The 25,002-nt window shown below is 55.6% G+C and overlaps 1 protein-coding gene across 7 annotated transcripts; it reads left to right on the forward strand.

Moving 5' to 3' along the window:
- Window positions 1-179: 179 nt before the first annotated feature.
- Window positions 180-22,892, forward strand: LOC6503884. Of its 7 annotated transcripts, none has more exons than XM_032452524.2 (4): window positions 1,032-1,956; window positions 14,420-14,812; window positions 19,654-19,731; window positions 19,789-22,892. In XM_032452524.2, the coding sequence occupies exons 1-4, from the start codon at window positions 1,638-1,640 to the stop codon at window positions 21,633-21,635; spliced, it is 2,637 nt and encodes an 878-aa protein (XP_032308415.1). In that variant the 5' UTR covers window positions 1,032-1,637; the 3' UTR covers window positions 21,636-22,892. The 7 variants fall into 7 exon arrangements, with proteins under 7 accessions (XP_032308416.1, XP_032308415.1, XP_014761110.2 ...); XM_044716798.1 differs by lacking the exon at window positions 1,032-1,956 and adding exons at window positions 6,898-7,017; window positions 14,284-14,339 and having other exon boundaries at window positions 19,654-22,892; XM_014905622.3 differs by lacking the exon at window positions 1,032-1,956 and adding exons at window positions 13,135-13,752; window positions 14,284-14,339 and having other exon boundaries at window positions 19,654-22,892.
- The last annotated feature ends 2,110 nt before the right edge of the window (window positions 22,893-25,002 follow it).

The raw sequence follows: 25,002 nt of genomic DNA on the forward strand, positions 1-25,002 counted from the left end.
AAACCCAATAAACCCGCCAAACACGCGCCTGCTTGTCCGCCCGAAGGACGAAGGGCGCAGGACTAAGGACCGTGGTCTGCGGACGCTAACTACCTGATAACTACTGGGCGACCGCTTATCGAGTAATGTGTTTTTAATCTATTTCTGCGTCCGGGCCGAGTGCAGGTCCTTCGCCTTGGTCCTTATAAGTGTGCGAATGTGCGGGCCAGCCCGTCAGTTGACTCTTCGCGCGAAAACCGTGAGGTTGTTTTTTTTTCGAAATCCCTGCCACAGAGTGTGAAATTGAAACTCTCCAGAAGTGTCCAGAAATCGGAGCGCCAGGACCTGTATTATTGGGTGAGTCTATGACACATCCTGTCGCCAAGTTTCGGGCTAGCTGGGCCCAGTGTGCTGCAAGAGTGAAAGCTCTAGAAAGAGAGGCGGCTGGCAGCGGCGAAAGAGACGGCACGCGCGCGGCTCCGCGATGATGACACTCGAACTGGGTTAGGCGCAATATCGGAGGCTATAGAGGCAACATGGCAAACAAACGGCAAATACGCCATGCGTCACGGGCACAAGCTGGCTTTCTTTGTTCTGCCAAAGGTTGTGATATGGCACTGATATAATACCCTGCACATGGTGTGTCTATGGGGTGTACTCCGTAGGCTGTCTAAGATGTTTCCACAAAATATATCCCACAGCAAGATAGATTATTACCTCTCCTCCTAATGTCCATAGTGCTTGCTTGTCTACCGCCTTTTTTAATGGGTACTCCCCTGGTCTTATCACCAGCCCCTGGCTAGCTCACCAGCCCGTTCTCGGCGCTCTCCTGCGCAGTGGCCGGCTCTCGCAGCCCGCGCTTTGAACTCTTCGGGCGCTGGCGGCGCTGGCGATATATTCTTGGAATTATGCACAAAGGCCATGCCATAGACTACTATATATACTATATAGCTGCGCCTGCAGTCGGTTCCGCTCCGAAATCGAGAGAGAACCACTGCCGCAGCTGGCAGAGGCTGTGGAAAGAGCAGCAGCGAGGCGGCAGCAGCAGCAGCAACAATTGCTGCTGCCAGTCCATTTTGAGCTTCAATCATAAGCGGGTTGTTGTTGTTAATTACCCAACAAGTTGGGCCGCCGCACCGAGTTCTTCTCCAGAGGAAGCAGGCATTTTTTTGACAGTTTTGTGTTTGAGCGGAAAGTGAGATCAGTGATCAGTAGTGGACTCCAATCGCAGCTCATCTGGTGCACTTGGGAGAACACTCTGCGAACAGTGGACATTACTGTCGGGCGCTGCGCAGATCGGGCCCGAGGTGTTTGGCCGCCAAACGGAAAACGTGACGTCAACCGGGAAATCGGGGAAATCGGGGAAAGCAGGCGACTCTTTTGTGTTTTCCGCGTTTTTGTTTTTGCGGCGCGCCTGACGAGAAATAACTTCAAACTATGCGAGTGGAATTGCTGATGCAACACAAAGGAACCGCGACGCAAATAGAACGCCCGACCGCCGAGGCAGCAACATTGGTGGCAGCAATCGAAGGAGCAGTGGCAACATCAGCAACATCAGCAACCAGAACAGTGACAACAACAGTTGAAGCAATAGTCCCCAGAGGCAACAAGTGGCAGGGTCACAAGAACACAACAAGAGTGCTGCGAGGGGCAGCAACATGCTTCTGGCGGAAGTAGCCGGAAAGGACACTATGCTGGCGACTCCTGGCGGAGCAACGAAGCGCAAACCCGAGCAGGAGCAGGACCTGCCATCGCAAGTCAAGCAGCAGAGGAGCAACAGCAGTTGCAACAACAAGCAGCAGTTCCACCCCAGGCGACAGCCCAAGATGTATTACAACTCGAATGCCCGACCTTTTTGGATGAAATTGAAAGCGACAGAAGCGAAAGCAACGACAACACTTGACACTACAACAGCAACATCAGCAGCAGCAGCAACAGCAACAGCAACATCAGCTGCAACAGCAACAGCAGCAACATGTGAGTTTGTGATTCTTTCCCTATTTGCTTTGGGGCTGCTTCGGGCCTGTTTATTTAGCATTTCGCGTTTTGTTATGATGCGCTTTAATCGGCGGCCGCACGTTTCGGGTTGGGGCAAAAAACAGCTGTGCACACTCGCGCCAGTCAGCTGATTGCTGGCTGGGGGCACAGTGGGCCCCGCAGCGCCAAAAGTCAGGGCGGGAGGTCGGCAGGTCGGCAGGTCGGCAAGTCCCCAGGCCAACAGTCTGAATAATGCAAATTGCAGGGCCTATCTGATCGAGGAATTGCGGCAGTTTCTGGCTTCCGACTTCAAGAAACTAATTTGAAAAGGGCCTTATCGGGGAATGCAAATGGCTGGCTGATAAGCCGGGGCACTCGCCTCGTGCCAAGGATATTGGGTCTCTGGCTTCGAAACAACGTCACAGGGGGTAATAACAACAAAATTTAAAAAACAATAATAACAAAGCGGGAGCGGGATAGGGAGAGGGAGGCGGCGGGATAGGGACGGGGAGAGGGACAGAAAACAGGCAACGCACTCGCAGCGGCACCCGCGAGGTTGAAGAACGGCAATGAACTTCGCCGACGAAAGAAAAGTTTGTTTTCGAGGTTAAATTTTATGCCCGAACGGGAGCGAGCGACATTGGCATTGGGACTGGGACTGGGGCTGGGACTGGGGCTGGGACTGGGGCTGGGTAAGGAGGGCACTCGCTCTCTCTCTAATTTGCCAGAAAAACATCAGCAGTTTCTACTTAGCGCCTCATATCGAAAGCTCGCCGAATTAAATAAACAATAGGTTCAATGCACCTACAGCGCAGTAGAATTCAGTTATTCCCAAAAGAAACTACAGATACAGATACGCGAGCAAGTGCAGATACAGCTACAGATACAGCTACAGATACAGATACAGATGCAGATACTGTAGCTGAGGCTGCGAAAGCTTTTCGCTCATCTTGGCCTTCAGAACCGGCCTCAACTTGCACTCGGAAATGTAAATCGCATTAAATGCGAATAATCGCAAATGACGAACAAAGCGCGCCGATCAGCTCGCCCGGGAGCGCATCGAACCTCAAGGCGGGCCTGAGTAGAAGCATTCCAGTGGGAGTCCAGTGGGGGATAGTTGGCCCAGTTCCTGGGCCACTTGCAGAACAAGGCGGGTTGCGTATACGCCCCGTTGCTCCCCCGCCGAGACGCAGTTCCGGGCAACCACTTGAGGCTTGAGGCTGCTGTCCTCCGGCAGGCGATTGATTCGATAAGCCAGAAGGCACAACAGCAGGCGGCAGCCAATTAAATATAAATTCAATAAACAACTTCCGCCCGAAAACTGTCAGAGGCTGCGCGACTTCCGCGTCGATGAGCCGCTGCAGGTTGCGGTTTTGGGGCTTATCTGGCGCTCTCCTCCGCTGATTCGCGAGGCGCGGTGTCTGTCCTGGAACTGGACTGGATGCTCCACCTGCTATCTGGCCAGGAAGTGTCTCGCCTCTTGTTTATGGCCCTGGGACTGATTTTGTTCGGCATTTAATTAGTTTCCCAGCCAATTAGTTGCTGGCTGGCTGGCTGGAGGGAGGGAGGGAGGGCCCCTGCCTACCCCAACATCTGGCGCGGCTGTATCTCCGGGGGAGGGCGAGCCATGGGCGTGTGCGGCTGGCAGATAGCGGCGGTTCAACCACCCACGCCATATCGCACACCTGATTCCACAGAGACACGCGCTCGCCTCTTCCCCGGCCTCCCGCAGAATTGTGCAAGTTCAAGTGCCTCCCCGCCGCCCATCTCCACTCTCTCACTTTCGCCCAGCATGCACTCTCTCGCCCCCCGGGTGGGGCGCCCACTGCAGTGGCCTAGACAAGGACAGGAGGCAAACAGAAAGAGCAGTGGCGCGGCGAAAGCAACATAACGGTTCGTTACCCCGATAAGAGCTTTCGCTCTCGCGCGCCCTCTCCGCCATGAATGAAAGTTCAAAGTTTCCTTTCCGCGCGCCAGAACCGAACTTTCGAATGCCGTGGCCTGACTCGGCTGGATATTTCGAATAAATAAGCAGCTGACTGTCCGCTCCGTCCATAATTCAGACACACTGAACTGTGTTCTTGAACGGCACACTGCTTATTTAGCTTGGAGTCTCCCCCACCCTTATTTACGGCTGTGCCTTCAGCCTCTAATGGCAGGTCGCGGCTGCCACGCCTCCTCCGCAGTGTCACCTGCGGAGGCACCCTAATATATTGGCCATAACTCAAGAGCCGCGTGTGTGGAAATAATGCCGCAACCGCATCGGGATTCGTTTGGGAATTGCGCACTTGTCGCGAGAGCAAGAGCCGGGAGTTTGGCAATCCATGAGATGTTTATTTATATCCACAGCCATATTTTGACGCCGAGTTGCACATTCCGCACTGTGCGAAGCGCTCATGGGCCATGCAAATGTCCGAAACTGGTCGGAACCGGGCCGACCTGGCTCTGCAGAAAGTAAGGCCGCCAGTACGTTAAACCCCGTACGGGTGTACGGGTGTTCGGGTGTTAGGGTGGGTGGAACAAAAACAGACTGAAAACAGGAATGACGCCGAAAACAAAAGGTGTCTCTAGCGAGCGGGGATCAGGTTCAATGGCCAAAACACACAGCGAGAGCCAAAACCCGCCCGGCCAGATGGGTTGGCGATTGAATCGAACCACAACAGCCCCAGCGAGTGCGGCCGGGAAGGGGCACCTTGGGGGTGCATCCACACACCACACACTACAAGGTGGGCTGTTCAACCCCCGGACCGGACAACACACGAAGCGTTGAACCTGCCAGGCACACTCCGCCTCCGAGAAGGAGCTCTCCACCGTCGTTGAGACACAAAGCCCCCGGACTACGCCGTCTAGACCCCAGACAACGTGTGTCAAAACAGCCCTGAACCCGGAATCGCTGCCGAGACACTCGTAATTGGGCAAGAAGGACACGTGTCGAGTCTCCGGCCCTTTGTTCGGGCCGTGGAACAAAGAGCGTTTCGTTCGCCTCAGATAGAGGCTATCTCGGGGGGCGAGGCAGCCGCAATTACCTGCCCCCCACCCCCGCAAATACTTGTCTTTGTGCGGGGAGCACAACAGAGAGGAGGAGTGCATGGCTCGCCTGGCTATCCCAACTGGAATCGAATTGTCCTGGCCCCAGTGGCTCGCTAAGGTCACATCTATAATTCAGCTGCCCCCCAGTGGCGGGGACTAACTTTTCGGCTGACGTGGCCTGGCCACTGCTGGGGCTAAGGGCTGGGGGCTGGGGGATAGGGGCTAGGGGCTGAACCGGAGATAGGATCGGCCAATAACCAACATAATTCTAATTGCCTCCAAGCCACCAATGTCATTTGCTGTCGCGGGTTTCGGTGGAAAGTTTCTGTGGTGGCTCGGTCGGATGTCGGCCTACATGGGGAGTACATACATATACGTAGTCTATATATAGGGAGTACATATGTACGCACGTGCAGTAATAGCATTGAACTGGCGCATGTGGCCGTACGTGTTTTTCCCCTTGTGGCTTGCCGGCCCCCCTCCAGCTCCAGCACCCCTCCAAAATTTTATTACCTCGAACCAGCCGAACCCCGAAACTGCGCCTTACCCAGAAATCCAGCTCGTTTCATCAGCCATTGTTCCCGGAGGGCCCTGGGGGGCGGGAGAATCTTTTCTGGAACGGAAATCTCCCGATTTGTTCCACGGGCGGCTGATTCCTTTTCGCAACATGCCCCACAAGGGTTAAGCGGCCTCACGTGCTTCGCGGCGATCTTAACAGCCCGGGAGAGGGAGAGTCTCCACAGGGAGAGAGCAAGTAACAGAGATGGAGAGTCGGGCACAGGCCCCACATCCAAAGATGGAAGTGACTGAGTCGGAGAATTTAAAATATTTGCACGAGATATTAATTATTAATAATTATTTTTGATTTCAAAACATAATAACAGCAGCAATTTGTTATTTATTAATTATTAAAATGGAGAGGTGGAGAGAGGCTCGTGTCACTGCGCCATCACTTGCCGCTCTCCCACTTCCGCTCTCGCGCCATTGCGCTCCGGCCTGCCATTACTGTGCGCCATTGAGGCGGAGACGGAGGCTAGAGCGCTCAGCGTTCAGCGCTCTCTCCGGCGCTGTTGCTCTCGCGCTGTTAGCCAGCAGGCAGCAGCGCTTAAAAGCGTCAACAAAAACATTTTGCTTTTTTTTCGAAAAAGTACCTTCGGACGGGACAGAACTGCCGCTCGGCGCATCGCATCGCATCGCATCGCAGCACAGCACAGAGTTAACTTTATATTCCGAGCTTCGCGGGGCAAGATGTGCCGAATCGAATCGCGCGCGGCGGATGAATAGATAGATTGCCCGCGCCACTCGCCACTTGCAACTTGCAACTTGCAACACCAGCCATTTGGAGGACTATTCCGCGGTCGCGAGTGTTTGTTTTTTTTGTGAGGAAAAAAGACGCGTTCCTGGGGATTTCAGCCGTTTACTGAAACACCACCGATGCAAATCAATTGCGCCAGATTTGCGGTGCAAAACGATGGCGTTACAAATGCAACAACAGCAACAGCAACAGCAAAAGCAACAACAGCAACAGCATCTGCAACACAGACGAGGCAGCCAAGCGAGAGCCACTCCCCCCACGGCGACACAGACAGCACCCCTGGAGCAGGACTCGCGCACTCCGCAGGACCTTCAAACAGTGCCCCAGAAAGGCCAGCTGCCGCCGCGCCCGGCAGCGGAAGTCAATTAGGCGAGAGCCCCCAAAAGTGAAAAGTGAAGAGTGAAAAAAAGAAGCAAGAACCCAGAACCCAAAACCCCGAGACAATTACGAAACGTGCAACCGAAAAATCAATTCCCAGGAAGGACAGCTTCCTGCCGCGCCACACAAACCAATTACTTCCCTTTTTTGTTCGAGTGCAGTGCCAGTGCGAGTGTCCAAGCGAACTACTGCCACTAAACGAGGCACCATGGAGCAGATTGCGAACTACTTCGAGGCCCTGGACTACGTGTCCTTCGGCGCGGTGGCCCTGCCCTGCGTGGTCATCGCCTACGCCGTCTACGGAATCCTGCAGGTGGTCAGCGGCAAGCAGAGCAAGAGTAAGTTCTACCAAGATGGTGCCACCTACCTGGAGGGGTGGCCTGGGGGGGGGGGGAGCTGAGCAAACAAAGCCCGCGAATCGAGAACTCAACCTATTCCACTTTCCGCGCTCCACATTCCCCAGAAGCCGAAAAAAGAAAGACTCGTGTTTGATCTTGGAGCAGGTAGCAGGTAGAAGGTAGCAGGGAGCAGGTAGCAGGGAGCTGGGGTTTTAACAGCTGCGGGTCGGGTCTTTCCCACACTCCACGAGTGCGAGTAGGGGACTGACGTACTGGGGGGCTCTTGGGGCGGAGTGCTGGCCCCACTCGAGTGCGGAAACCACCAGCTCGAGCAGCTCTCCGTCCTGACCTACCCCTCGCGGCTCTCGAGCGGGGTGCTCTTGGCCGGCGGCGATAAGAACTCCGCTGCAGCTGCAATCGGGGCGGGGCGGGCCGGAGGCCGGAGGAGGATAGTTTCCGGAGGCGGAGGTGCTGGAGTAGGAGGCGGCGAATCGAGTTTGGCCAGCCAGAAGAGCGGAGACAATCACAATCACAAACACAAACAGAAACAGAAACAGAAATAAAATAAAACCCGCTGTTTACATAATAGTGCGATCCGGCGATCAACTTTCATTCGCGACTGATTTGCATGGCGGGGTCTGGGGGGCTGGGGTTACTTTCTTTTCGGTTGGGAAAGGTCCGTCCCGTCCCGTCCCGTCCCGTCCCCTCCGGCTGGGAGTGGGACTAGTCACTAGCACCAGATAGTAATGGCTCTTCGGAGATGAACTTTTCTCGGCCGACAGTAAGGCCCCTCGCTGGCTTCTTGTTTGTTTATTCCACTTTCTGGCGAGCTATTTTGGGGCTTCCTTGTGTGCGTCGTCGCCTTGCTCTTGTTGCGCGCCGCACGGCTCATTCCGCGAATCGAGTTCATTTATTTTTATTCCGCACTCTTGGCCAGAGAGGTCGGCAGGACTCGCCTCGCCCCATCCCGCGATGCCCCTTGGCAGAGCCCTCCAATCCCAGCTCAGAGCTTCCAATTGCAAGGCCCTTCCCCTCCAAGACCAATAAGGGGTGCTTGGAGCTTATCAGCGTGCTTGTGTTGTTTGTTATTAGTTCCCGCCCCTCCAGGCACACCTCCTCCCCCCAAAGTACGCAAAATACGCCACTCCATGGCATTCCGCGCCAGGCAATTGGCTTCGGCATGCAGGTTAGTGTGCAGCGGCAGCAATTTCCAGCAAATGCCAATGGCTAGATGGATGGCTGGATGGCTGGATGGCTGGCTGATGAAGTCATCCGACAGAGCCAGAACCAGAGCAAGACCTGGCCCACTTATCCCGCGAAGACACTACTGCTCTATTACACAATCCGCTGGCCAGCATCGCCGTCATATGACTCCGATCGCCGATCTCCGATGCTGATACTGATACTGATACTGATACTGACACTGATACGGGGCGCGGGTTGTTGTTCCTGCGCCACTATTTGAATAATTCGTTTGAACTCTTATGCTAATTGGCTGGCATTTAGTTTCGGACTCGCATACCCGCAGATTCGGACTCAGACTCAGATTTAGATTCAGATTTGGATTCGAAATCTGGCGAAAGAATCACGAACGCGGCATGCCAAATACGTGTGGAAGCGAAATCGAGGCGGGGCAGAGGCAGAGGCAGAGGCAGGGGTTGGATAGGTCGTGTGTCATGACATAATCGCCGCACGCCCATTTGCATAAGCCAGAAAGTGAAATGCGAAGTGGCCGCCAGCGCCAGGTCAGCGCTTTGGCACTCCGGGCGAGATCAGAAGAGCGCCGGAGACAGTACGTGACATAAGAGAGGTCGCCCGGCGGACACCAGGGAGCAGCTCTTCTCCATTTCCAGTCGGAGCTGCTGCTGCTGCTGCTGGCCATCTGATGGGCCATCGTGGGGGCCAAGTCCAAAGCCAAAGCGAAAGTTTTTAAGGTTTTCGTTTTTGTTTTCAACTCGAAGTCGAGTCGACTCGACGAGTCGAACTTCTTATTCAACAGCTTCGTTTTCACTTTGGCCATTTGTGCTTAGCTGTTTACTTTTGTTGCTGTTGCCGTTGCTGTTTATTATTTTTATTTTTTATTTTTTATTCGCTTCCCCCCCTATACGTGCGACAATCCAAAATATGAATCAAAGTGCTTTTTTCGGAACATCGGAACACATTTCGAAAACGCTGAGTCTCGAGCGAGTTATGAAATTGCCAGCCGTCGTAGAGGGCCTCTCCAGGCAGCCTCCTCTCCTCTCCGGCCCAGCCAGCCTGGAGCTGAGTCACCTGAGTGCCTGTCCAGAGGTGGCCAAGAAGCACCTCCTAAATCACATCATAATCTGCGTTGTGGCAGCCCCCCACCACGGCCCCTCGTGAATGAATTTATTCGCCGGGCGGTGAGAGGCCGCCATCATCTCGGATCTGTAGTTCTCCCTCAAGGGTGATTTACTGGATGGCGGGGGAGGAGCCTCCGCGCTGGAAATAAATCTAAAGAGTGCGCAGATACAGATACACAGTATCTGTAGATTCCCCGATCAACTTGTGAGATTAAGAGTGCCGGGCGAAAGGTTCCCCGCCGCGATTGCCTCTAGTGGCTAGTATCTAAGTATCTAGCAGATACTATCTAGTATCTAGTATCTAGTATCTAGAATCTAGAGCAGTTTATAGATAAAGTCTTTTCAATTGTGGCTCTTTATTTAGATCGAGTGGGCCGAGTGGGCAGTGGCTGCGGCGCTAGAGACCCGCGGAGGAGGAGGCAGAGGCGGAGGACCTGCCCCCGGGGCTGAAACCCGGCTCCTGGCGCCTCTCCTCCAGACTGCCGACTCGCTGATTTGCGCTTTCGAGGCCTCGGATGACAAACGTGACAAAAACAAAACTGCAAGCCACTCAGAATTGTGGCTGCGAGTCGGAATGCTTATCGGTCTCTCTGGCACTGCTCCTCCCTCCTCGGGAGGATCTCCTCCGCCCTGTTCCAGACGACGTGTGTGCGGAGGCCCTCGCTCTTTTCTCTTTCTGGCCGAAAAGCCACTTGGCCCGTAGGCCTCGGGCCTTTCACTGCCACGGCGTCTACCAGAGCCAGGCCAGGCCGGGCCAGAGCCAGGCCACCGTGTTTACCGCCTCTTTGTTGGGCACTCGCGGCGCTATTTACTTATGTTTTTTACAAGTGCAATTGGGGTTACTTTCTACTCGGAATTAAGCAAATAGCTGTGCATGCAAATGGAGGTTCGGGCCAGAAACCAGCCAACCAGTCGGGCGTCGGGCTTGTGGTTTCTCCACTTGACTGCCAGGCGCAGAGCTCTTTGTCTGGCAGCTCTTTGGTATTCCCCGCACGGCTCTGCCAGCAAGGGCTGGAGCTGGAGCTGCAGCTGGAGCTGGAACTGGAGAGCAGCTGCACCTGTCGTCCTGCGGGGCACCCTACTTGCCACTGCTGGCCACTGCCGAGCAGCTGGCGGCGTGCCTCAACATCAAAATTTGCCATCATTTCTCTAGCTGTCGTGCCCTTGTCCCGCTTGCCAGGCAGATGGGGGAAGAGGGGCTGCTTCTTTGTTGTTGGCAGAATCTATATGGCTATGGTGACCAGCTAGCTGGCTGGCTGGCTAGGAGCTTGAAGATGTTTACTGTTTGCCTTCTGTCCCATCCGCTCTGGCGCACCGCTCTGGCGTTTGTTTATTTTTATAAACTGTGCGCCCATTTGTATTACTTTGATTACTTGGCGGCTCTGGCAGGGCGGCCAATAAATCATCGAGGTTCTGCGGTGGCTCTGCATCACCGCATATAGCCGCACTATATGCGTGTTAAAAATAATGCCACCAGACCACCAGCCACAGGCCCGAGGAGCGGGCTCAGAGTGACACTGTACTGTGCTGTACGTCAGCCATGGCCACATACTACCACGGCTGCGAGGATGATAATCGCCATAAACATTCTATTTTTCGAATGAATGAAGACCAGTGGTTGTGCTCCACCCCTCCGCCCCACCTCCCTCCCACCCCCAATGCAAAACACGCCAAAACAAAGCCAGAAATCAGAAATCAGAAATCACAAACAGAAACAGAAACAGATCTGCGAGCGAGAACATTTTCTCAAAAAGTCATTTTTCAACAAAAACCAAAGAGGCAGCCGCCTCTTTCTCTCCGAGTAGTGCCGTCTCTGTCCGATCGGAATATGGGTCATCCCCGTTCCGCCACTTTCTCCATCTCCTCCGCAGCCGGAGCAGCCCAGTCCATGAGCCCCAGATTGCAGCTCTCGCGATTCCACGTTTATTTTCATCCGCGCCGCGCCGCCTCCCACGAACAAAGTGGAATGATGAAGATGATCTGCTCTGACAAGTGTCAAGACTTTCGGTTCACAATATTACGATGCTCGGCCCGTAGAGGCTGCTCCGCACAGGTCTTTGTTGGTCTTGTTCCCTTCGGGTTGTCAGAAAAGTGTCAAAACCGCGCAATACTGACAGCAAGCACGCGGACACGGACGCGGACGTGGACGTGGACTCCCGGATGAACTCATCCCTCCAATTTTAATTTCCCAGCCTCAGTGGCAGTCCTAGGCAGTCCACTACGCACCACACCCACCCATGTATATGTATCCCCCGAAAGAGGGGCGTGGCCCGGCCCAGAGTCTATTTGGGGAAGAAACGACTGATTTGTTTGGACGAGCTGGGGCGGTCGAGTAAACAACGCATTCCATAATGTTCCCAATTAATAACAATTGCTGACGGGCTGATCTGAAAGCGTTTCAGAGGCGTTTGGCGGGCTCTGGCTGGCCGATCTACTCCCGGAGGCACTGTTCCAGGGCACGAAGCAACTAATGGCCCACGCTCCATCTTCCCCGGCAATCTAAAGTGCTTCGCGATTAGAGAATCACTGCTCCGCTCCTCCCAGAAGAGCTGGAGGCACGTCCCAGAACGACAGGGCTTCCTGCTTTCCGGCAGGGCCTTACAGCGGTCTAATGCCCGCTGTGTGCCTCCCAAGGCCGTGCCCGAGCTCCGGAGAGTTCTAGCCGGCACGTAACTGAATGCAAATCACTTCATTCCAGCGGACTCTGGCCGCGTTTATGGCCCGGCCGCCATTACGCGACTCGCAGAGGCCGCGCCGCCACTTCCGGCTGGTCCCTGCGAGCCCAGAATCGCAGCTCCGCACCACGCACGTGTGCCTGTTCTCCGATCGCGACTCATGTGCTTTTTCCTCGCAGCTGAACCCGTGGGGTTAGGCCCAGTCCGGCCCACCACTCGCCTCCCCAGCGGAGCCATTAAACCCATTAGTGGAAACTCGTTTGGGCCTCGAGAGTGCGCGAGTGCGAGTGGCGAGTGGTGAGTGGCGGCCTGGGGAAACTTCCACGCGAGCTTTGGAGTTTGGATTTCGGAAAACTTTCGGAACTCGCTCGGGTCGAGTGGGTCTCTGAGTGGCTGAGTGGCTGAGGGCCTCGCGCAGGCGCCGAGGTCTGTTGCCATGCCAGGCCGGGCAGAGGAATGCCAGAAGGGGGCTCCCTTCGGACCAGAAGCAGAAGCTCAGACATAATTGCGGTCTTGGCGCGGAGTCTCTTTCGGAGCGGCCTTCTTCCCCTAATGATCGGTCTGTACACTTCACTCGCTTTCTGCCCTGCCTCCTCATCCCGCCTCCCTCCTCCCTCCTCCCTGGCTGGGAGCGGCGTGGAATTCATTCAACTCTGGCGCTCGTTGTTGCTGCCAGCTGGGATGAATGAATCGCGAACTGCGCGCCGCGATGATGAGGCAGTTGCCGCAAAAATAGAACCACGCGCCCGCTGCACTTCCGTTTTGGCAGCCCGGCCAGCCAGTTGGGAGGGAGGAGCAGCGGGCGACTGGGGGCGACACCAGCACGTGTCCCGCCGCCCTCCCGAAACTGGTTCTCGAGCACTACGCAGTACCCAGTACCCAATACCCAGTACGCAGTTCGCAGTTCGCATGAGTCCGGTCCTCATTTGAATACCGCATCCGACTCATCGCCATTCAGCGCGGCGCCTCCATAAATCACACGCCCTAATGGGGGGCGTGGCCGTGGCAGTGAATAGCTAAGCGATTCGCGAACGAAGCCGCCAAAGGGTGCACTCGGCGAAGGAATCCAGTTTCCGAAACTAGTCTTCTCGGCCGGCGAGCTCCTCAGCGGCGGAGTGGCCGGAGTTTCTCCCGGTGTAGCCTGCTGGTGGGAGGGGGGAGGTGGTGCGCACATGGAGCGGCGCTAGGCACGAACTGGTACCTGTTTCCCGCAGTCTGCGTTCTGCGTTCTTCTGCCTTTGTCTCGCTCCTCTGGTGATGACTGTTTCTTATTCGGGTCGCGATCGTCACTGTCTTGGCCGGAAAGCGGGGAAGAGGGCCCGGAGAAAGCGGCCCTGCTCTTACTGGAGTACTGGATCACATGACCCTTGCGCCTCCCGCCACTCGGCCGGAGGCCTGTCAGGGCCTAGTGTCAGTTGGCCTAGTTGCTGGAGAATATTATCAACATGTTATCGGAACAGTTCAAGACACTTTCAAAACAAACAAAACATTTGCTCAAAAGTATCAAAATTTTTGCCGTTTGTTTCGCTTCGTTTTGTGTTTAGTGCAGCCAACTAGCTACCCACTCACTGCCACAGACCGACCCTCTGCCACAGACGCGCAGCGCACTCGCCCATCCGCCCCCATCTGACGCGACCCGGCCGACACGAGCTTCCCCGCCGCTGGAGCAGGCCACCCGGAGGGGCAATGATGAAGCGGTTCCACCAGCACCGCGGACCAAAGTTCGGAAGGACGGCTAAGTTTGTTTTCTACGCCAGAGATACGCCAGCACACTACAGCTACAGATACAGAAACAGATACAGATACAAGATAGTAGATACAAGACAGTAGATACTAGGTACTAGAGATACTAGCGGTAGAGATACTTGGTATCTAAGTAGGAAGCTTGTTGGCCACCAGCTGGCACGTGGTCTTGGCCTGACTCGACTTGGCCTAGGCCCAGGTCCCTCCGCCGAGAGAGACAGCGAGAGTGGCTCACCGCATTCCCAGTTATCAGCGGGTGAGTCACTCTGTCGTCACCGGCTGGGATCGCTGGGGTTTCCACTCACTCTGGCGGGCTACAGCTCATGGGCTCATGCTCATACTCATGCCGTAGACCCGTTCTGGTCGGCTTTGTTTATATCGCGCGGGGCCGCTAATTGCGGCATTAGTTGGCTCTCAGCTGCAAGTGCAGGCGGACTATAGACACCAGAGACACTACATACACCAAAGACACTATAGACACACCCTCCCACCCACTCTCTCTAATCCGAACGCGTTTATGTCTGCAGCGGAGCGATGCACTTCTTTCTCGAAGACTTCTTGCAGCAGCACCTGTTCAAGATTTGTAAGCACAGTGGCCCGAAATAGACTAAGATTCTGGCCAGGAGTGAGACTATTTACTAACCCTTCCCTTCTCCCTTCCAGATGACAAGATGCAGCGTTGCAACCAGAACGGCGGCAGCACCACCAGCACCCCCGGCAACAAGCGCTGCTCCCAGAAGTACGCCGGCAACCTGGCAGCGGCCGGCATGATGGCCTACCAGCAGCATGCCACAGCCACCCTGCAGGCCGGCAGCAACACCGGCGCCGCCAAGCACCCCACACGCAAGAGCCGCTACAACAACAACAAGCAACAGGGCCAGCAGCACCAGCAGCAGCAGCAGCAGCAGCAGCAGAGGCCGGAGCAGTACGGAAACCTGAACATGCGGAAGCGCAACTCGGGCGCCACCGGAAGCGAGTCCTCGCCCTCGCCGCCGGCCGCCGCCTGGCTGGAGCAGCGCTACGGCCACCGGCTGGTCAAGTCTTCATTCATCGAAGGTGAGTCTTCCTCCTGTTAGTGTGTAGATCCTCTCTGAGGAGAGCCTGGGGAGCAGTTGAGAAGCGATCGGTGAGTCACCCGCTTCCGAGACATTCCTCCGAGATTAGTTTACGGGGAACAGTCGCGAGCGGGCAGTTATCAGGAACTGTTCTCGCAAGCGCTGGCTCTGGGCAAGTGAGGACTATCAGCTGGGGGGTCCGCAGAATTGGGCTCAAGACCAAGTGGGGCCTCCTGACCCCCCACTCCGGCCGGCGATGAGCCACCGGCCCGGGTGCTGATTCACTGGCTTTGTTTTCGGAAGAATTCCAAGCAATCGGCCGCCATCTGGCGTGAATCACACCCGTCGCTCGTTGATTCGACGTCATCGATGGCGGTGGACGGATGGATGGTGGTGGGGGGGGATCTCAGTCGGGTGGGTCAGTAGGTGGATCTATAAATACTGCCAGAGCACTAGGCCTCGAGTAGTAGCCCCTCTTGGGCAAATATTTGCAGCCACTAGTGGGCCTCTCCCACTAGAAACTTTCCGTACTACGCCTCGCTTTCCGTCCGGTTATATAAACCGACCGGGTGGAGCAGCCCACTCGGCGGGTGGAGGGTCTGGAGGGTTTCTGGTATCAGTGGGGCGGCTCTTATCAACGGTCTATCTCCAAGGGGGGCCAACATTTCAATTAACTTTGAGATATCCGCGCAAGGGTACTGCTCCTAAGCTACACTACCCTACAGAGCTGGGGAACTGCTGCCGCCTTTGTGCGCCAATGAGAAAATTGCAGGAAGTCTTCGCTTAAGCCCAATGAGTCTGCCCAGATGGGGGCCAGAAGTAGCTTTCGCTTTTGTTCGCGTCACAAATTAATTCGAGACTCGGGATGGAAACAAAGAATTAAATAAACAAACAAAGGCCGAGAGCAGGTCGCTGAAATTAAGAAAACAAAGCGAGCTGGAGGGCACCACTTTCGGACGTCAGTCCTCAGAGCAAAACTTTCCAGAAGCCAGAAGCCAGACTAGTTCCCACCCAGTGCCCGGAGCCCGGAGCCCGGGCGTAATCGGCGCTGGGAAGGCTGAGACGCAATAGAGGAGCGGGCTGATAGCGCTCAGATTTGTTCGTTTTCTCGGGCACCTGGCGCCGCGAAGAGCACTTTATGGCTCTGTTTTCATCGTGTTGTGTTTTCTACAACTGACGTATCAGGTGTGTGCTTACTAGCCCCCATCCCCATCCCCCATCCCCCATCCCCCCCTCTATCAGTCGGCGATCGATTGATGGGCGGTGGGGTTCGATTTTGGTCAAATGCTGAGCTGGGAGCCGAACTGATAATCGCCCCAGCACACGCTACTGCCCGCTCTCGCGGCATTACATAACGCCGATCGGTTTTGTCATTGATTAGCACTTGGCCAGAACGCTGAGATCGCGAATTTGCACGGCGGCGTTAAGTGCTCTCCAACGTTTGGATGGCGTTTGCGCCATCCGCCTGGGTCATCGGAGCACTGCCCGAAGGTCAGAGGAGCTCTCGCTCCACAGCTCATCCCTCGTCCCATCACAGCTGGCCACTAAGGCGTTATGCCATCCATTAGATAATTGTCGTGGCCGAAAAGGAATGGCTTCCAGCAGCCACCAGCCAGCGGTTGGCGGTGGCTTTTGTGGTTGCGTTCGCCAGACGCACTTTTCACGCCCCACTGCCGCTCGAACGGATCGGATTGAGGCTATATACGGCGCACGGCCCCTTTCTCCGCCGCCTAGCCCGCCACCAGGCCAGATGCAATCCGAGCCAAAGCGGGGCGACAACTTGAACTCATTCCGCGCATGCCGTTTTCAGGGGGGCCGCCTCTACGCCTCTGCGGAGCCACATGCCCCACTGACTCCATCACAGGGGGCCTGCTGCTCCATCACAGCATCATCGCAGGCCAGCATTTCTTCGAGAGAACCTCCAAGGTCAACGGGTTGGGGTCTAAGCTCAGGCCGTTTACCCAAAGGGCAGAGTTTTTCGTCGGAAAGAGCCCCAATCTCCGTTCCTGGAAGGCGACTTCCGCAGAACGCCTCACAGAGGGCTTCCTGGAACACCCTTCCAAGACACCCTCAGCAGAGCCATGTAGCTATTCCTGGAACTTTTATCTCCGCCCGCTCCACCCGCCCGGGCACATAAAGATATAAAGATTACCAATCGGCGGGCGAATTATCTAATAATTTGATTCCAACAATGTGGAGGTTGCGTGCCAACCTGTTGGTACTTCCACATACATGTGTAGCTCCATATAATGCCGTGCTCGAGCCCGGGTTTATGTCTTCCGAGAGCGACCTTTGGTCCGCCAGTCCGGCCAGAGGCGCTCTGACCTCAATGGCCACATTCGCACAGCCACTGGCCGGCCCGGCCGCTAATAAAACTCGTATTAGTTTGCATTAAGAGCGGCGTGGAGGGCAGGGGCCCGGCGGGATGTTGTGACACTCGCGAGCGTGTTGGCTCAACTACGCGGCGATGTCTACGACGAGTTATGGCGTAGTGCTGGCGGGGCCTCATTAAAAATTCACAAGACCAATTGCGGGCGAGACGAGTGGCTGTCGCCGCTGTCTTGGCTGGCACAGGAAGCGCCGCTCAGAGCCCGAAGGTCGCTCGAGCAGAGCATCCCAGCTACCTGGATGCTGGCCAAAGTCCGACGGCTTCAGCTTCGCCTTTCTGGGTCGCCCCATGACGCGGTCCGGGGAAATTATAACACCGATTGCGTCATGGATTCATTATGGGGACTGGGGACTGGGGACTGGGAACTGGGCCGGCAGTGATAGCTAATGCATATTTATGGACTTATCTTGACAGCCGACTGCCGGCGATAACTAATTAAATATCGTGGCTCTCGCACCCAGCCGATGTGTAATGCTCGCCCTCGGGTGGCTCCTCTTGGCCCGGGATGGGTCGAACAGCTGGCCGTGATTTGTTTCCATGTAGCCCCGGTTAGAATCAAGATTAGAATCTGGGTGGAGTGGCGGCGGCCAGGTACGAAGACAGTCGCGAGCACTCGAGGAGCTCGAGGGGCGCTGTTGCCGTAGGTAACTGGGATCGGACTCGGCATCTTATCACTGCCCAGTAACCCGCCCGAAATAGCCGCTGGAAGCCTCCGACTGGCAGTGCACTGGGGCGGATAGCTCCTCTGAGCCGTAGTTCCATAGCCCTCCGGATACTCGCTTAACCCAACTATCTCTGGCGCAGATCTTGTGGGAAGCGTCCTCCAATCTGGTGGCATATATCATGGCGACACTTCCAAGGCCTCTCGAGAAGATTGGCGCGAGCGGCGGCCGCTGATAAGGTTGAGTTTTAGGGCGCTCGTAAACCCGCCGAAAGGTGGCTTCCGAGAGTTCGCCGACTAATTGCTCCGATGTCCAGATGTCCAGCCCGAAAAAAACAAAAACAGAAACAGAAACGGGCGAGAAATAAACAATAAATAAAAAATAAAAAATAGAAAAAAATAGAAACTGCCACGCCTTATCTAATCGCGGAGCAGGCACCCGATCCGGCGGCGATACGTGATGCTCATACCTATGCTTCTGTGGCCCGGCCCGGCCTGGTCAGTACATGTGTAAACAGCTGATATCATTTCTCCAGCCATGTGAGCAGATCCCGCTTGGGCTCCCAGGTCACGTCTCTGGGCGTCCTTCGGGCTGGGAAGTCAACCAACCCGACCGACCCGCCTCGCCGCATGATTTATCTACGCGCGCTCGGAAACTCAATGTCGGTGGCGGACTACGGGCTACGGACTACGGACTACGAGCTTCTCTTCCCCGAAATACGGGTGTTGAGGAAGTGCTTTCGTCCACCAGGAAGCCAGCCGGGCGGATGACTGTACAGGAAGCTTTCGCGGAGATAAGAGAGCCCAGTAGCCGCCGATGGGGGTCGTTAGAGACGTCACGCGATCTTGACGGCTGACGGATGGCACTCGGGAGAGATCAGGGGGCGTGGGGCGAGGGCGAGGGCGAGAGGTGTGGGGAGTGGGGCTTCCCCTTGCCGCCTGGCATGCCCATAAATCAGCACGATCCGTCGCTGGCCAAAAACCAGATCTGTGGGCCGGTTGGGAGTTCTCGTCGCTTGGCAACACTTGGCGGCCCACCCCCCTCGACGACCTGGTCTCTGCACAGCGAGAAACGGGGGAGGGCTGGCTGGGGGCTTCTTACTCTCGCCAGCTCTGGGAAGCAAGATTTCTCCCAGTGTACCAGAGCCGGAGAACGGGAGGGGGGAAATGATGAGCCGACGCGGAAGCCGCTCGCAGCATAAAGCGCTTAATAGCCGGCGTATAATGGCAGTGTCATAATAAAGTGTATAATTGTAAGCCCCCGCTCCCTCCCCCTCCGCCGCCCTCACCTCTGCCTCCCTACTAGAATTGGCGCGCCAGCGGCCCCCGCCCCACATGCGTCAATCTACGGACATGCGTAACCTTCCCAAATCAAATCGCACACTCACTGGCGCACTCACACACTCAGACACTCGGAGGGGGCTTTAGCACGCGGACGGACGGACGGACGGACGGACGGACGGACGGCTGGGCGGAAAGGTGGCCGGGCAGAGGGAGAGGGAAGAGCGCTCGTGGAAACAGGGCGACTCCGCAAGCAGAGCCATAGCCATCGCCATAGCCATAGCCAGAGCAAGAGCCGAAGCACGTGGCGGGCGCTGCTTGATAAGCGGGTGCTGGCGTTGTGGTTGCTTCCCGCAGCGTGTGCGGCTCGTTATCGGCGCCAATTTGCATTGGCCAAGTCGGGCCGAATACGTTAGTTTATTTAATGCGTGGGCTAATAGCCGGAGTCACATGTCACATTGCCCCACTGAGAGACCCCACTGACCTCCCTCCTCCTCTCTTCCCTTTGCAGACAAGTTCCTGGGCCAGCACAACCCGGGCCACCGCAACAGCACCAGCAGCGAGGCGACCAGCGAGGACATCGACTCCAGTAGAGAGCATCTGAACAAGCCGAAGGGCAACCAAATAACCGGCGGTCATGTTGCAGGTACCCCCATGTTGCAGGCCGCCGCCCCTGCCTCCGCCGGGAGCAAGGCCCGCCCCAAGCGCCAGCAGAAGCAGCAGAAGCTGCCGCCTCAGCAGCAGCAGCAGCAGCAGAACCCGGACCAGCAACAGAACCCCGGCAAGATGCCGTCCCACAGCAAGCCCAAGCAGGGCAACCCGGCCGGCAAGTGGCGCCACCAGAACCCCACGGCTCCCCCCACCCACAACGGCAACAACAGCAACAATCCACAGCAGCAGCTGGGGGGCAGCAAGCGGGGAGCCAACGGCAAGAAACCCGGAAAACCCAACCACAACAACGGACACGGAAACGGAATCGGCGGATGCGGAAGCGGAAGCCTGGCCAAGCACAACGGAGGCAGCAACAACAGGAACGGCATCCTCCGGAACGGCATCACCTGCTCCGACGGCAACTCCTCCTCCTCGGCCCTCAGCTCGCCCACCAGCTCGCCCACCGTCTCGCCCCAGAACCGGAAGCGGATGCCGGGCCTGGAGTGGCGGAAGAACTCCAACTTCCTGGTGCCGCCGCTGCGCCAGTACGAGCAACTGGACCTGGACGACCGCACCCTCGTGCAGCAGCTGCGCCGCCACATAATCGACCACCACCTGCTGAGGGTCTACGGCTTTCCGGTGGAGTCGGTCGTCCACGAGGGCGCCATCGAGATCTTCAAGTGCCTGCCGCACATGAGCTTCGCCGCCGCCCTGGCGGAGACGGCTCCGGCCGTGACGGTGATCAACTGCCACGACGGCCTGGCGGAGATCGGGGGCGAGGAGGGCGGCTCGGCCACCTCGAGCGACTCGGGCAACAGCTCGCCCCGGTCCCTGGACTCGGAGTCGGGCGGCGAGTGGAGCGGCAGCGAGTGCGAGAGCAGCTCCTCCTCCTCGGGGGCATCGGGCTCCTCGTCCTCCTCCTCCTCCTCCTCAACCAAATCCTCCTCCTCCTCGGCCTGCTCCTCCGGCTCGGACGCCGGCGATCTCAACCTGGAGCTGAAGTACTGCCAGTACGTGCAGGTGGAGCGCAGCCTGGCCAAGCCCTGCGCCCGCTGCAAGCGCCACTTCCTGGTGGACGAGCTCACCGGCGAGTACCTGACCTGCGAGGAGTGCCACTACCACTCGGGCAAGTTCCAGCGCTACTTCGACGGCGTCAGCATGGGCCGCTGGAGCTGCTGCCACGCGACGGACGAGTCCTCGCCCGGCTGCTGCCACAGCGAGCGCCATGTCTGGACCGGATCGGTGGTGGGCGTCAACGGGCCCTACCACGACTTTGTCCGGACCCAGCCGCGCCGCCGGATGGGCCAGGACCACGACCTCCCGGCCGTCTATGCCCTCGACTGCGAGATGAGCTACACGGGACGCGGCCTGGACGTGACCAAGGTGTCGCTGGTGGCCCTCAACGGGCAGCTGGTGTACGAGCACTTCGTCCGGCCGGAGTGCGACATCATCGACTACAACACCCGGTACTCGGGCATCACGGAGCGCGACCTGCGCACCGGGGGCGGGGCCAAGTCCCTGGCCGACGTGCAGCGCGACCTGCTCGAGCTCATCTCGGCGGACACCATACTCATTGGCCACGGACTGGACAATGACCTGCGCGCCCTCCGGATCGTGCACAACACGCTGATCGACACCTCGATCAGCTTCCCCCACTGCAGCGGCTTCCCCTACCGGCGGGCCCTGCGCCACCTCACCAAGGTGCACCTGAAGCGGGAGATCCAGAGCGGGGACGGCACCACCGGCCACAGCAGCTTCGAGGACTCGCGGGCCTGCATGGAGCTGATGCTCTGGCGGGTCAACCGGGAGCTCCTCGACCCCACCTGGAGCTGGGACGATTGAGCGCGGCAGGGGCGCAGCGGGATGGGGGGGGCAGCAAGTACTTCTAGTTGATAAGTTAGTCGTTCGCCTAGTTTGTATTCTAAGCAGAAAGCATAAGAAAAGCAAAGGATAACAAGGAAAAGAAACAAATCTCAGCTGTGCCGGGAACGGGGACGGGGACATCGGTGACCAAATGGGGAGTGGCTCGGGACCAGTGCCCTGGCTGCCCAGCATTTGGCCGCCCAGGTCCCCCTCCCGCCCGGCAGGTAAATCCCAAAATTCAAATGACAAGGAAATGAAAGAGCTCTGGTTCGAGGTTCAGGCCGAGGTTCAGGTCGGAAGGCCGCGAGGGCGCATTGGCGCACAAACGATGAGAATGAAAATGAAAATGAAAATGAATTGAAAATGAATTGAAAATGAAATGAAAATGATATATTTATATATGCGACAGATAGGGTATATTTTGTAAGCGTATATTTATAGACGAAAGCTAAAAAATATAACTTTAATCTACATATGTACATACGCATACTGATTCTACTGTCGAACCACGAGAAAATGTACTGAAGTCTTAGCTGTGATGTTTTTTTTCACTTTCTCACATATTTACACGAAAATTCAACAAAAATACAAAATGCAAAAAAGCAAAAATGAATGCAAAATACAAAAAAACAAAAATACAAAAATATATACATTACACGCATACATTATCAGCTATTTTTTTTTTTTTAAATAGATGTATGGAAACCCCTTATTCTTGACCAAAACGAAATCACTCCATTTAGGCTTAGGTTCTAATCCGCACACCCCCTAGCCACATACGATTATTTTTTTGTTTTTTTTTCTACCATCTACCAACTACCATCTCATACACTTAGAGAAACGAACGGAGCAAGCAGAAAGTTCAACTTTAACTACCTTATACACTTCGCATAATGTAAGTTAGGCCCCTACTCTAGGCTAGTGTCCTGCGTCCACTTCCTGTTTTGATTATCTGATTATTTATTCCACACGACTCACCCCATCTCACCACGACAGTTCATTGGAAATTTCTCCAAGTGTACAACTTTCCACACTGAACGCCCCATCATCTAGGCCTAAGTTTACACGCAAGCAACCCTCTATTTTCTTTAAGTGTAATTGTAACTCGACGAGGACACTCCACTCGACAATCGATGTTCCTAGCAGCCTAGCAAGTCGAGCACGGCGAGGTGGCTCGGTCGCCAGAGTATACTTCAACGATGAAAATAAAGAACAATGATTTGTTTAAAAATTAAATACCACCCGCACTTCTCACTGGGATGGGGTGGAAATAGTTGGTGCCATGGGGCAGGGCTGGTTAATCTATAGAGTATATGTAGCTCCCTTGATCGCCTCAGAGATGTCTGCCTCTCTTGGAAGCGTGACGCGAGCGGAACATTGACCCCCAAGACGACGTCATAGACCGCAGATCGCGGCGAGTGGGAATTTTCGGTCTTCAATAAAACAAAACCCTAAGCTGGCTCGGCTCCGGCGGCTCTGGCTCTTAATTTAGATGAATTTGTTTACCTTGGCCAAACACTCTGGGTTTTCACTGCCTTCTGCCTACTGCCTACAGACCTTAGTGCGGCGGCGATCAAGATCATGCCGCATGTGTTTCACCCGACTGGGGCTGGCCCTGCAGCGCGAGGTCGCTGCCTGGGATGCACGGGTCTAGTAAGCCCCCAAGTAAGTAAGTTCGCACTGGGACAGTGGTGTCTGGCCAGGGTGCAACGGGGCGTATGAGCAATGTCACTCTGGATGGTAAGTGCCCACAGGGCGGATGATTAATTTTTTTTTGGAAGAACCCAGCAAGAATTATCCGCGTGAAGGAGTTTCTTGAACTTTTATCAAAAAACTGTCTCAGAACCCCAAGATCTGGTTGAATTTTAAATAAAATACATTGCAATTTCTACACGAGCCACTAGGCGTATGATTGATATTTTTCATGAGTTCTCTTTCAGATTAAATTCCTCTTAATTGAGACTCTTTATTATTAATATATATTATTGTATATATAATTTATTCAAAGTGCTATTGATAATGGTTATGACTTATTATTCCAGCCACACAGGCGGATGGTAGTGCTCTGTGCATGGCCCTAAAACGCACGAATCCGAATGGGCTTCCGACACCCGGAAGCAAGGTATGCTAATGAGTGTGGCCTGGCAGCTAGGGCCCACTGTACTTCATCTGCATTAGCGGCCAGCAGCTGTCTGCCAGCTTGCGGAAGCTTCGCGGCACATGGGGCGTATGTGTGATCAGCTGAGGGCTAAGAAATAATTGAAGAAAAACAAGCAATGCTAGCTTCATGGCAAATCCGAAGCCCACACACACTGAGGTGGCTCTGGGATCTGGTAATTAGTTACTACTAGTTACTACCTCTATTCCAAGTATCTCACTAACCAAACTGTGCCTTCATATGTCTTACTTTTAGCAGGAATTCTCTTTGGCTACTTCGAGAGAGGAGTGATCATGGATGGGCCAAGAGATGCCCCTGAAAGGGCTACCCGCTCCAAGGGTATCAAGAATAAAGCAAAATACTTGGGGTGTTTGACCAACTAAGTAATTAGCCAACGACATCTGCGTCGCAGCGGCCACAAGCACCACAACCCAAGCACCTACGTACGTACATTATTCGAAAATCGTATATTTTTGGATCCCGCTTACATCGGGGATCGGGCTATAGGCTATAGTAACAGCTGTGAGTTAACAGAGAGCATCTGATTGCCTGCCAAAGGTTATCTTCCGCCGCTGACGTCAATTTGTTGTTGTTTGCGGGCCGTCCTCTCCTTTTTTTTCGCCGATTTAGCGCCCAAGTGCGAAACAGGCCTCACCTGCCCCACCGGCTTCACCTGCCCCATAGGTGTGCGAGTGGAGGTACACACTTTCGGCGCTCTCCGCTCTTCCGCGTGTGCGTGGCGCGCAGTGAGCAGTGAAAGTAGAAAGTGATTCAAGAGGTGTCTGCATGTTAATGATGCTGCCGCCACTCGCCGATGACGAAACGCGGCCCAGAGCCCTCCCGGCCCTCTGTCCCTCCTGCCCCACCAAGTCCCATTCTACGGCTGCCCCCGAGCCACGCCCGTGAGACTAGCGACTAGAGCTGTGCCAACTACTGATTGATTTTTAATCGATTTAATTTCTTGCCTTGGGTCTGTGACAGAAGAGCGAATGGGAAGGGGTGCTGGGGGTGGGATAGATGGCGAATGCGTGGAATGCTTGGCGGCTGATCCGACCACCGTTTGACGGATCGGCGATCGACTAAATATAAATTGAACGCTCGTGCTTGGCACATTTGTGCGAGAAATCGCATCAGCACCAATTGTTTCAACGGTCTAGTGTACGGCCGAACCCCCCACAAAAGCCAAAG

Source organism: Drosophila ananassae, chromosome XL (genome assembly GCF_017639315.1).
Source record: "Drosophila ananassae strain 14024-0371.13 chromosome XL, ASM1763931v2, whole genome shotgun sequence".
In the NCBI taxonomy this organism is placed as follows: domain Eukaryota; kingdom Metazoa; phylum Arthropoda; class Insecta; order Diptera; family Drosophilidae; genus Drosophila; species Drosophila ananassae.